This window comes from Amia ocellicauda, chromosome 7 (assembly GCF_036373705.1).
Source record: "Amia ocellicauda isolate fAmiCal2 chromosome 7, fAmiCal2.hap1, whole genome shotgun sequence".
In the NCBI taxonomy this organism is placed as follows: domain Eukaryota; kingdom Metazoa; phylum Chordata; class Actinopteri; order Amiiformes; family Amiidae; genus Amia; species Amia ocellicauda.
In genome coordinates, this window is record NC_089856.1 from 38,576,033 (window position 1) to 38,589,618 (window position 13,586).

Here is a 13,586-nt window from a genome sequence, read left to right on the forward strand (position 1 = left end):
CCGGTGGACTCATAGGACATGGTAATGGTGTCCACAATCAAATGTGAGAGGTGCTGCTTTGAAAGCACCTGGCCCTGTGTCCGTGCTCCGTAAGACACAAACAGTTGGTCTGAGCACCAAAAGTCCTTAGTGCATTCCAAATAGCACTTGAGGGCCCACACAGGGCAGAGCAGGTGAAGCCGGCTCTCTTGCTCTGAAGCGAAGGGAGGAGGATGAAAGCCATCAACTCAGTAGGCCTGTTGACATGGAATGGAGACAGGACTTTCGGGAGGAATGCAGGGTGAGGCCGTAGCATGGAGCGATCTCCCCCAAAACGGACACACAATGGGTGTACGGACAGGGTGTGTAACTCGCTCACGTGTTTTGCAGAGGTGAATGCCAGCAAAAACGCAGTCTTAAGTGATACCAGCTTCAGCTCAGATGAGTTCAGTGGCTCAAATGGGGCTTGGGAAAGTGCGTACAGCACTACATCAAGACGCCATGCGGGCAGTGAAGGGGTGCGAGGAGGCCACAGCTATCTAGCTCCCTTTAAAAACTGCACAGCCAGGAAATGAGCGTGGATGGGGACTTGCCCTGGTCCACCATTTCTTGTAGAAATTGCAATATGATCCCGATGGGGCAATGAATTGGGTCTTGACTGCCGTATTCGCACCTGGGACAAAAAGTCCGCTCTCACTGGGAGCTGCCAAGGCTCTCCGTGGAGGAGGGCAATCAGGTCTGTGAACCAGAATCTGTGAGGCCACCAAGGGGCTATCAACAGAACTGTTGCTCGTTCGCTCCTGACCTTCTCCAGGACAACCGGGAGAAGGGGGAATGGTGGGAATGCGTAAAGGAGACAGTGCTGCCACGTGTGGGCTGGTGCATCGATCCCTAGGGTTACTGACCGAGAACTATAGTGGGCAGTGTGTAGCTGTGTGTAGCTGTGATCCGGCGTGCCCGATTGCAGTGAGGATGCATCCTGAGAAACCTGAACCATGACTGCAGCGGCCTCGACTGAAGGAGGCTGAGGGGGAGGGTCTGTGATGCAGCCGCTAGGATGCCCAGCAGCCTCTGGCAAAGAGGGAGAGACACGTGCGTATGGAGGCAACTCTCTCTGGCGCCAGTGTGGCGAGCATGGCAACGGAATCGAGGCGCAGTCCGAGGAACTGTGCCTGCTGAGTTGGCATCAGGCAGCTCTTCTCTTGATTGACCCGAAGGCCCAATGCGAAGAGGCAGCCTAAAATCAGGTTCGTATGGCTCTGAACCTGCTCCCTTGAGTGAGAACAAACCAGCCAGTCGTCTAGATAGCTGAGGATGCAGACCGCCTGACAATGCAAGGGGGCTGACACAACATCCATGCACTTGGAAAAAGTGTGTGGGGCTAGCGACAGGCCGAAGGAGAGAACAGCAAACTCAAATGCTCGGCCCTCGCCGTAGCGCACCCGGAAATTGCGGCCAAATTGCGCCCGCTGTCGGTGCCCAGACAGACGGAGCATAAAACTTCCCCACTCCAGGCAGGCAAGGTGCGCTGGCCGCAAGCGGCACAGTGGCGGGGCAAGAGGAGCTCATCATGAGCCGAGTGCACACACATGTGCACAGGGAAACGTGCAGCAGAGGCGCCGATCAGTGTTTGCACCGGGGGCACACAACAACTGAAATGCCTCTGCAACAAGTGGCCCGCCTAGCAGGCCCGCCGCTATAAGTGCATCTTCACCAGGCAACGTTTATATACACGGGGGTGCTGCGACACCAACCACACGTAACCTTGCTGTTGCCGGACTGAACACTGTGTATACCAAACACCAGGTGCTGGATACAAGTGTAGGCCCGTAGGCTTAACCACACCGGGTGTGCCAGGGTTTCCGGGGACACCGGGTGACATGGAGTCCGGGGTCCGCGGGGGCCGAGGGTAGTAGACCACCAGCCGTAGTGGGATCTAAAACCGAGACCTGCATGCATGGACCGGGAGGGCTAGCAGTGCTCGTTCTCAGCGAACTGAGAGAGTGAGATCTCCTACAGCTGCAGTTGCAGGCTGTAGTGCGGGCACAAGCCGGCGGAGGAGCACCTCACGTGGGCTAAATCTCTTACGACACACCGAGGCTCAGGCCAGGCAGCCGGGCCTCGGATTTTACTGCCACTGATAGCGCTCCTGCTGTGGACAAAAACCAACACAGCAAGCAGTCAGAATATATAAGGCACTATATAAAGCTATTTGTGGCCGAAACTGAAACCGAAGCACACCAGAGCCCCGGATTGCGGATGGAACAGAGTCAGGTTAGCTATCAATAATAATAACTAAACAATGCAAATAGACACAGAAAATAAACGGTGGTGACAGCACAGCCTTGAAGCCAACCAACCGGATAATAATAATAATTATTGTAAAAACAATAATAATAATAATAAGTCTAATGCACAGATAAGGCACAGAGAGCTCACGTTCTCGATCCAGGCGAAGTGGCAAAAGACGACGAGCCTGCGCTGACATCACGTTTTATGGAACAGGATGTGGGAAGGAACCTGTTTTGAGTGACGAGCGCAGGGACCAATGGCAGCTTTCATAGAGTGACGTTTCGATCAGGTTCCTACGGCAGTACGCAGAAACCACCCTTCCTCCTTGGGCAGTGTTTCTGACTTGAAAGATAACAACAGGTTGCAGTGGCCACTGTAATCTTTGAAAAAAAGCTCTCGCATCTGGAGTTAACCAGTAACGAATGGAATGTTGTTGAAAATATACGTGACACTCTGAAGCCATTGAAAATGGCAACCGCTGCATTATCAACAGACAAATACCCCACAGCTTCAGTGGTTTTACCCCTTCAGGATATCATGATAAATCAACTTTGCATCATCTGAAATTCCTGTAATGAAGGAAATGAAAAACAAAATCTACAGTGATCTGAGTTTGAGGTACAACGAAGAACGACGATCAACAATCATGCTTTTGAACAAAATGTCATTCTTTGACCCACGCTTTCACTTTTCACCATGGTATATTTCTAACAGTACTTAAAGAAATTAGGGAAATTATTTATAGGCCGCGATGTCAAATATTCCAAATGACACTTACAACAGGGGATGTGCCAACTGACTGGAAGACAACTGACTGCAAATGTCATACCAATCCACAAGAAAGGGGACAAAACTGAGCCGGGAAATTACAGACCAATCAGTCTCACCTGCATCACCTGTAAAAGTTGCAAAAAATGATTAGACAGAAAATAGAGGAGCATCTTAATGAAAACCATATTCTTGGAGATAGTCAACATGGGTTTAGACGAGGCAGATCATGTCTTACTAATTTATTTGATTTTTTTTAACATGCAACTGCAGCTGTAGATCACGTGAAAGCATATGATATGATATACTTAGATTTTCAGAAAGCTTTTGATAAGGTTCCACACCAAAGACTGATCCTCTAATTGGAATCTGTAGGCATTCAGGGTAATGAAAGTAGATGGATTATGAACTGGTTGATGTATAGGAAACAGAGGGTGTTGATTAGAGGAGTCACTTCTAACTGGAGTGAGGTTGTTAGTGGAGTTCCACAGGGATCAGTACTAGGGTCTTTGCTTTTTCTAATCTATATTAATGATTTGGACTCTGGGATAAAATAGGTGGCTCAGCAGATACAATCTTGGCAGCACAGGCTATTCAAAGGGACTTAGAAAATATTCAGTTGTGGGTCGACACGTGGCAGATGAAATTCAATGTGGACAAGTGCAAGGTAATACTGCAGGTAACAAAAATGTCCACTATAATTACACTATGGGAGGAATAGAACTAGATGAAATAACGCATGAGAAAGACCTAGGAGTCTATGTGGATTCCTCACTTTCTCCATCCAAACAGTTTGAGGAAGCAATAAAAAAGGCAAGCAGAATGCTAGGGTATATTGTCAAAAGTGTAGAATTTGAAACAAGGGCAGTAATGTTAAGACTGTACAATGCACTAGTTAGAGCTCATCTGGATACTGTGTACAGTTCTGGGCTCCACACTTCAAGAAAGATATCGCTGCTCTAGAGGCAGTTCAGAGGAGAGCAACCAGACTTATTCCAGGTCTGAAGGGAATGTCCTACTCGGAGAGACTGAGGGAACTGAACCTTTTCACCCTGGAACAGAGGAGACTACGTGGGGACTTGATCCAAGTCTTCAAAATCATGAAGGGCATTGACCACATCAAACCAGAGGAGCTTTTCCAGGGACAGGGACAGGGACACATGGACCCGGGTAGACAAATGGAAATTGGACTTCAAGGCATTCAAAATGGAAAACAGGAGATGCTTCTTTACACAGAGAGTAGTCACAATCTGGAACAAACTCCCCAGCAATGTGGTAGATGCTGAAAATTTGGGAACATTTAAAAATAGACTGCATAGGATCCTTGGATCACTATCACCAAACGAGAACGATGGGTCGAATGGCCTCCTCTTGTTTGTAAACTTTCTTATGTTCTTATGTTCTATGTTCTGCACTCTCAGCAGATAGCAGGAAACAGCAGGAAAACATTGTAAATAAAAAGCGAGTATCCCTGGATCCAGAGCAAGTCAATCGGCTTGTATTCCTGGTAAACAACATTTAAAATATGCCCGTTTCAATGGACACTGGATTGAATATACTATACATAGTTTTTGTTTCTTTTTAGACCTTTACAATTATGTGATCTAGTTGGACATGTCATAAGGACAACACGAAGTAAGTTAAATATTGTACATTAACTTATGTCTTTTTTTATTTTAAAGTTTATATTTTGTGTACCTGGCTAATAATATATACGCACATTTTATAACGCATTTTTGTTTTAGTTTGACTTTTGACTGTCATCTCGTGTTGCCATCACCCATCATAGGGAGGTGGAGATGTTTTTCAGGGTTGCGATGATAATAAAACGTCGTAAGAGTGTAATACAGAGGGTCCTTATTTTGTATTGTATGTCAAACAAAAGTAACTAAATATTGTGTTTTTTATCGATCGATTTGAAATTGCGGGCTCGATTATCGATTTAAGTTTTTGGGTTAACCTAACACCCCTAATAAGAACATAAGAAAATGTACAAACGAAATGAGGCCATTCAACCCATCATGCTCATTTGGTAACTAAGTGATCCAAGGATCCTATCCAGTCTATTTTTAAATGTTCCCAAATTTCAGCTTCAACCACATCGCTGGGAGTTTGTTCCAGATTGTGACAACTCTCTGTGTGAAGAAGGGTCTCCTGTTTTCTGTCTTAAATGCCTTGAAGCCCAATTTCCATTTGTGTCCCCGGATCCCTGTGTCCTTACTTGTCTGGAAAAACTCCTCTGGTTTGATGTGGTCGATGCCTTTCATGATTTTGAAGACTTGAATCAAGTCCCCAAATTGTCGAATCTGTTCCAGGGTGAAAAGGTTCAGTTCCCTAAGCAAACTATTTTAGTATCACCTGCAAAGGTGACAGGTTTGCTAACTATCCCTGTGGAACTCCACTAACAACCTCACTCCAGTTAGAAGCGACTCCTCTAATCAACACTCTCTGTTTCCTATACATCAACCAGTTCATAATCCATCTACTTACATTACCCTGAATGCCTACAGATTCCATTTTGAAGAGCAGTCTGTGGTGTGGAACCTTATCAAAAGCTTTTTGAAAAGCTTAGTATGTCATATCATATGTTTTCACGTGATCTACAGCTGCAGTTGCATGTTCAAAAAATTGTAATAAATTAGTAACATGATCTGCCTTCATCTAAACCTATGTTGACTATCTCCAAGAATATGGTTTTCATTAAGATGCTCCTCTATTTCCTGTCTAATCATTTTTTTCCAACATATTACAATTAATGCAGGTGAGACTGATTGGTCTGTAATTTCCTGGCTCAGTTTTGTCCCTTTTCTTGTGGATTGGTATGACATTTGCAGTCAGTTGGCACATCCCCTGTACTTCGTGTCATTTGGAATATTTGAGTTAGCAGTCTATAAATAATTTCGATAATTTCTTTAAGTACTGTTGGAAATAGGTAATTTGTTTGTTTTTAATTCTGCTAGTCCCTTCAGTACCTCCTCCTCATTTATCCTGATCTCTCTTAGTGTTTGACTGGACTGATTGTTAACCTGTGCCATGTTTTCAGTTTTTTATTTAGTAAAAACCTCTGTTCTGTGTAATTATTTTCAATAAACATTACACAACATATTTTAAACGGAAAACATTAATAAATATTTGATTAATAGTAATATTGTGGTTCAGGTCCAGCATCTTGAGTGTGAGGATAATATAAAATATGTCAAAAGCTGCACAAGTTCTTCATGTGCAAAAAACAAGCAAGGTTGAAAAAGAAAAAAATAACTATAACTTTAAAAGACCAATGAGAACTTGTGGGAGAGATTGTGCATAGAGCATTTTAAATAATCTTTGAAGTTTTCATTGTCATATGCTATTAAACATGTATTAGTCATTCCAGAATTTGCCTTCTTCCACAGAATTCTCTTCTTCTTTCAGAAATCCGCAGAATAAGCCAGTATGTGAATGATAGACAGAGTTTACATGTGTGCATAAGGACTGAATATTTTGCAATTACAGCTGTAACCTGACTTACATTTTTTTATTTTAATTTTTATTGAATATTTATTAACATTTTCATTGAATAATAGTTTAGCAATGTAAGCTGCAACACAAATGTCAAACAGTGAAATATAATATTTCCGCCTGTTTCCCATGTACAGGTCCCCATAGTTTTTAACAATATCCATGATTTAAAAGTGGTTGTACCTCACAGGTTGGAAATGCAACTTCACATATTACCTTGCCATATGCGAATGTGACATGTTTGTTCTGACCATGCTCAGGGGGACATACTGAGGCTTGTCATACAACAGTGTTACAAGACGTGTGCTAGTTTCCCCTTGGTAAAAAGCAATAAAGTAGAATCACTGATAATCCTCACACTTCTACTAATATAATTGTATTGAAGGTATAACTTGGGCGATGTGGGGACTGGTTTGATAGCATTATTCATGGCTGTTAACAATACGTCAATGTTTTTATAGTAACCATGTGATATTTCATAATTACAGTTTTTATTGGTTGTCTCAGAAAGCAAGTCGAAGCTCTGGTTCCTGTCAAACTTATTAATTGTCACTTTCACCTCTGAAGCTTTGATCCAACTATTAAATTTAACCCCCCACCCCAGCCATTTTACTAAAACTTGTGTATTTCTACCACAACCTCTGAAGTCTAACATTTTCTGTATACGATAGACTCTGTCAACATTTGGGTTTATCTTTTGTAACTCTTCTGTGTAAAACTGTCCTTTTATATCATCACCAGCATAATCTTTTAGTTTGTAAACAGGTATTACCCCAGGCACACATTATTTGACTATGAATGTTTCATCTGTGAATGTCTGCTCATACCTTTTTCAAATTTCCCCTTTATTTTTGAGACCCTAACATGATCACCTTCTTTAAACTTAAATGTTTTTAGAGTGTTGGTCTTTTAAAAATGCCCCATACACGGTCTTCCATACCCTTAGGGCATTGTCAGGGGTGACATCTACTGGATGTTCCTTGACAGATCTGTGGAATGTGTGATTGTAACTATGAAGCAGGTCTGGTAAGATATCCACATATCTGAAAGTGTTTATGGATGTAAAGTACTTTGATTTTATAGTTCTATTGAACCTCTCTACAATGCTGGCTTTCACTTTACTGTTGGTCACAAAATGTACAATTCGATGCTGTTTGAGAAGACATTGAAAACCTTGGTTGAAGAATTATTTTCCCTGGTCTGTCTGCAGTTTCTTTGGAATGCGCCCTTTGGTTATTCTTTAAAAAGTCGCACACACTTCCTTACCCGTTTTATTTTGGTATTGGTATTGCCCAGGCATATTTGGACAGCACATCTATACAGGTTAGAATGCATTTCATACCGTTATTGAACTTTGAGAACTGACCCAATTCCACCAGATCAGCCTGCCATTGCCATTCAATGTCTTATACCAGTATCAAGTTCCTCTTAAACCGTACCCTCACACTGTGTATGTATATTGATCCGATAACCATTGTGGAACATGCTCTCTTTTTGCATGGGTACCCTTTGCGCTTCTAAGTAATGTATCAACTCCTCCAAAACTACGAGCTTCTGTAGGTGTATAACAGATCTCTTTTAGGGTGGGGGACTAGAGGTGTGAGAGGTTCCCCTCATTAAAAGAAAGGGATTGTGTAGTTGTCACCTGTGACACTGACAATTTAAAATGAGCTTTTTAAAAAGTAATGCTTTTACAGTGTGGGTTTATTATAGGGACTCATATGAACTTGAAATAAGTGCTTTTAGTTAATCATCAGCATATTTGTCATTAAATCAAATTATCATTGCACTTGGCTAACCTTATTTTTAATTTGGCTAATCTACCTCCTGAGACAGATTCAAACACTGGATTTACCTCTGAGAATTAATGCCTTAGTGAAACTAAGAAGCTTCTTTTAATTTATTCCAAGCACCTGCGATTTACAGTGTAGTATAAAAATGCATAACGTCTGTGCATTTTGACTAGAAACAGAGAAATCACTTTGAAATGCTACTCTTGGCAGAACTAGTATTCATTGCTCTCTTCATCAGAGCAGAGAAGCCTGTCTGCCGACCACAAGGAGCAATAGAGTCCCCTCTCATTGAACAGGATGGAGATATTATAATAGGAGCGATATTTACATTCCATAACAACCTTATATTTAATAATCCAACATTTGAAACTGTTCCAGAAGCACTACAATGCAAAGAGTAAGTTATAAAACTGTTGCTTGCATGTTTGTTTTATTATGAATAAATTGACGTGTATGGATTATTATAATTACTATTATGTATTTTTTGACATAGTCCATACATTAGAGAATATCATGTAGCCCTGACTATGATCTTTGCCATTGAAGAAATAAATTACAGTACAGAGATTCTTCCTGATGTGTCTCTGGGATTTAAGATATATGATGCGTGTGGTTCCACAACTTTGGGGATAAGGGCAGCAATGGCTTTAATGAATTGGCAACAGGACACAATTGAATCAGACCTGTCCTGCAACAAATCACAGACAGTCCCTGCAATAATAGGACAGACTGGTTCCCCACCATCAATTGGAATTGCAACAACTGTAGGACCATTTCATATACCAGTGGTGAGTAATATGTTATTGTTATTCTTCAATACAAACAATACTACAGGACTAATATGAGCAAACAACAATACATCTCAAATGTCAATATGCATCTTCAAACTTTCATACATACACATATGAATAGAACAATTAAGACATGACAAGAATTGAAGGTGATTTATATGATATATTGTTCATCTTCTTTGTAGGTAAGTCATTTGTCTATGTGTGCATGTCTGAGTGACAGAAACAAGTTCCCCACCTTTTTCAGAACCATCCCCAGTGACTACCATCAAAGCAGAGCCCTGGCTCAGCTTGTGAAGCACTTTGGATGGACCTGGGTTGGGGCCATCAGGAGTGACAATGATTATGGAAACAATGGGATGGATACTTTTATAAAAACTGCCCAGCAGGAGGGGATTTGTATTGAATATTCTGAGGCCATTTACAGAACTTATTCTCATAAGAAATTTCTTGAAATTGTGAACATAATAAAAAAATCATCCTCTAAAGTTATTGTTGCCTTTGCATCTTATGTAGATATGGAGTTTTTGGTAAAGGAACTGCTCTTTCAAAATGTCACAGGCTTCCAGTGGGTGGGCACTGTAGCTTGGATTTCAGATAGGTATCTTAGCTCAAGAGAAGGTTATAAAATATTAGGTGGGTCAATTGGGTTTGCAGTTAAGAATGCAGAAATACCAGGACTGAAAGAATTTCTACTGAGTGTCCGTCCATCTGGTGCCCCTGGAGATGCTAGGTTCAAAAGACTATGGGAAAGTCTTTTCAAATGCACTCTGACTGCTCAAGAGGATGATGCTACTGATAACCTGTGTACAGGGCAGAAGAATGAACTAAATAACAAATACAGTGATGTATCAGATCTCTCCATACCAATTAATGCATATAAAGCAGTGTATGCTGTAGCACATTCATTACATGCTCTGAAAAAATGCAAAGATGGCCAAGAACTATTTAATGACAAGATGTGTACTAAGAAAAAGATAGAACCTTTGCAGGTAAGTTAAAGCCTAATAACATATTACATTAAAAGCAATGATAGATGTATAATTAATATTGCTAACAATCTGTTTTCATCCAGGTACTGCAATATTTGAAAACAATCAATTTTACTACCAGGAATGGAGAAAGAGTCTCTTTTAATGAAAATGGAGATCCAGCAGCACGATATGCATTAGTGAACTGGCAGCTTAACGAGGAGGGAAACACCACATTTGAAATGATTGGTCTATATGATGCCTCTTTACCAGAAGGACAGCAGATTGTAATGACCAATGTGAGCATAGTGTGGTCAAATAATCAACATAAGGTAAGATCTATAAACATGTATACATACTAGACAAATTGATTCTGTTCTTAAATAGAGTGTACATCATGTAATTAATTTTAAATGATCTATTTCTATGAACTTTTGATACCACACAGATTTTAAAATGCAAGTCTTTGTACTACTACTTCTTATAGTTCTTGTAAACAAAAACATAAAATGCCTTTTATGTAAATAAAATATTAAATGCATCTCCTCCTTGCATTCAATAGAAACAAAAACATGCCAATTGTAGCCTACTCACACACTATATATTACATCATGTTCACACTTTCCAGGTGCCAAAGTGAATCTAAGTTAACATTTATTTTGAAATAATAATGGGAAAGTGTGTCTGTGTCTGCATGAGAGAAATAAAATTAACCTTTGGGCCGGATTAAATCAAAACTTTGACCCACGCACAGGGTCAAAGTTTTGATTTTATGTACAGGTTTGTAGTTTGTAGTTTTGCCCTTTATTTTGATTAAAACATGATAGTCGTGTTCAATACTACAATGAGAATGTGGATACAGACACTCTACCTATGCAATATGTATATATACAGTACATATATTTATATATATATATATATATATATATATATATATATATATATATATATAAAGAGAGAGACAGACAGAGAGAGAAAGAGAGAGACACACACACACACATATATATATATATATATATATATATATATATATATATATATATATATATATAAATATCCATTACATAATATCACCACGTTCCAGGTGCCAAAGTCAGTCTGCAGTGAGAGCTGCCTTCCAGGGACTCGTAAAGCAATTGTCAAAGGAAAGCCAATCTGCTGTTTTGACTGCATTCCATGTGCTGAGGGGGAATTCAGTAATACAGCTGGTGAGTTTATGATATAAATGTTTTATTTTTTATCCTAAATGCAAGCAAGTTAGAGACAAACATGACATCTAGAAAAAATGTTAAAATATGTGTATGCAATTCCTAAATGTAGACCATATTGAAGTGTTCATAATATTCAGCATGTTTATATTAATTGATTGGATATAGGTCCAGCATTTTACATTGCATATTAAGAACAAAACATATGGAAAAGCCCTGGGCCAGGAGAACAAAAAAAATACTTTTGAATTTCGACTTAAAATAACGATATTTCGAGTTAAAAACTCAAAAGTGTGACTTTTAAACAACTCATTTCTAGAGAGGAAAGACAGGCAACTGTAAGGAAGCAATACTGTGGATTGCGTATGTATGGCTCGTGATGTGGAAATGAAATGACTAATAGTGATAATGGCTGATGATAGTGACATTATAGATTTTCTCTGGGATCGGGGGGGTTGAAGAAAACCTACTTGGAGTTCTTCAGGAACAATATTCCAAATAACATTTGGACCTCTAATGCGATATTGTCATCTTTGTTAATGGCGTGCTCACCTGAGTTGTGCACCCTGTGGATCTATTACATTTAGAATCTGTCTTATTGTATTCTGTGTCACAAAAAACTGTTTTTAAATTGCACGTAGATGTAACCACTGATAGCCCTGCATCTCTCCTGATTTCACAATATTATTTTGTATAAACTTCATCATTTGAACCAAGTCCGAATAATTTTTTTTCCTGTAAAGTTCAGGTTTTCAGGAAACTCTCTAAAATGTTATGTAACTAATAATAAACACCATGACCATGTGCTAACATTTCCAATATCTCCATATTACTAAAGTCCAATCTAAAGTAGAATCTTACAAGATATAATATTTGAGGCATTTTGTAGATTTTGAGGCACAATGCATTCCTCTCCCATTGGCATTTGCTGGAGCTACATTATTGGAGTTTTAAAATCGAAATTTCAAGTTTAAAAGTATAAACTGGAAAGGTTTTTGTTCCTATCACCAGGCCCAAGAGCTCTTCTGTAAGACCACCTATCAGTGTGCAATTAAAAAAAAAATTGAAATATGTAATCATTTGCAATATGTATTCATGATGTTTCAGATTCCAGTGATTGTTCAAAGTGCCCTGTGGAGTTCAACTCAAACCAACAAAGAAATCAATGCATCTTAAAGAAAATAGAATTTCTCACATTTGGGGAAATCATGGGGATATTGTTAGTTATATTGTCCTTGACTGGAGCCTGTCTATCAATAATTATAGCATTAATATTCTATAAATACAGAGACACTCCAATAGTCAGAGCCAATAACTCTGAGCTCAGTTTCCTCCTGCTCTTCTCATTAACTCTGTGTTTCCTTTGCTCACTTACTTTCATTGGCCAGCCCTCTGAGTGGTCCTGTATGTTGCGCCACACAGCGTTTGGCATCACATTTGTCCTGTGCATCTCTTGTGTTCTGGGGAAAACAATAGTGGTGTTAATGGCCTTCAGGGCTACACTGCCAGGCAATAATATTATGAAATGGTTTGGGCCCACACAGCAGAGGTTAAGTGTTCTAGCTTTCACACTCATACAGGTCCTGATTTGTGTCCTTTGGTTGGCCATTTCACCTCCTTTTGCCCAAAAAAACACACAGTACTACAAAGAAAAAATCATTCTCGAGTGTGATGTAGGATCAGCAGTGGGGTTTTATGCTGTGTTAGGGTATATTGGATTCCTCTCTGCCATGTGCTTTGTGTTGGCTTTTCTGGCTCGTAATCTGCCTGATAACTTCAATGAAGCCAAATTCATTACATTCAGCATGCTCATATTCTGTGCAGTCTGGATCACCTTTATCCCAGCTTATATCAGCTCTCCTGGGAAGTTCACCGTAGCTGTAGAGATATTTGCAATGTTGGCTTCCAGTTTTGGGTTGCTTTCATGTATTTTTCTCCCTAAATGTTACATTATTTTATTAAAACCAGAAAAAAATACCAAAAAACATTTGATGAGTAAAATGACTTCAAAGTCACTTTAATAAACAATACTAAAGGTTTTCAGTTTTGTGTAATTATTTTCATTGAACATTACACAACATATTTTGAATGGAAATGTGGTTCAGGTCACACATTTTGAGTTTAAAGATAATAGAAAATCATTCAAAGCTGTCAAAGTGCTGCACAAGTTTTCCATGTGCATAAATGTGTTAAACAAATGAATTATTTAACACATAAATACTTCCACTCATTATAGAAGTAAAATTAATATTATTAATAATAACACAAAAATATGATTAGAACTTG

The 13,586-nt window shown here is 39.7% G+C and overlaps 1 protein-coding gene across 1 annotated transcript; it reads left to right on the top strand.

The window, feature by feature from the left end:
• Positions 1–8,857: 8,857 nt before the first annotated feature.
• On the top strand, positions 8,858–13,321 carry LOC136753917 (extracellular calcium-sensing receptor-like). The gene is made up of 5 exons (XM_066710298.1): positions 8,858–9,115; positions 9,307–10,113; positions 10,197–10,424; positions 11,177–11,300; positions 12,408–13,321. Exons 1-5 carry the CDS (start codon positions 8,858–8,860, stop codon positions 13,319–13,321), a joined length of 2,331 nt encoding a protein of 776 aa, XP_066566395.1.
• The last annotated feature ends 265 nt before the right edge of the window (positions 13,322–13,586 follow it).

What these genes read in the sequence shown, in the direction of transcription:
- LOC136753917 (XM_066710298.1), top strand. Translation starts at nt 8,858, where the DNA reads ATGATCTTTGCCATTGAAGAAATAAATTACAGTACAGAGATTCTTCCT. An exon ending in AAAAGATAGAACCTTTGCAG is followed by an intron (nt 10,114 to 10,196) that starts GTAAGTTAAAGC and finishes GTTTTCATCCAG; the next exon opens with GTACTGCAATATTTGAAAAC. An exon ending in GGAATTCAGTAATACAGCTG is followed by an intron (nt 11,301 to 12,407) that starts GTGAGTTTATGA and finishes ATGATGTTTCAG; the next exon opens with ATTCCAGTGATTGTTCAAAG.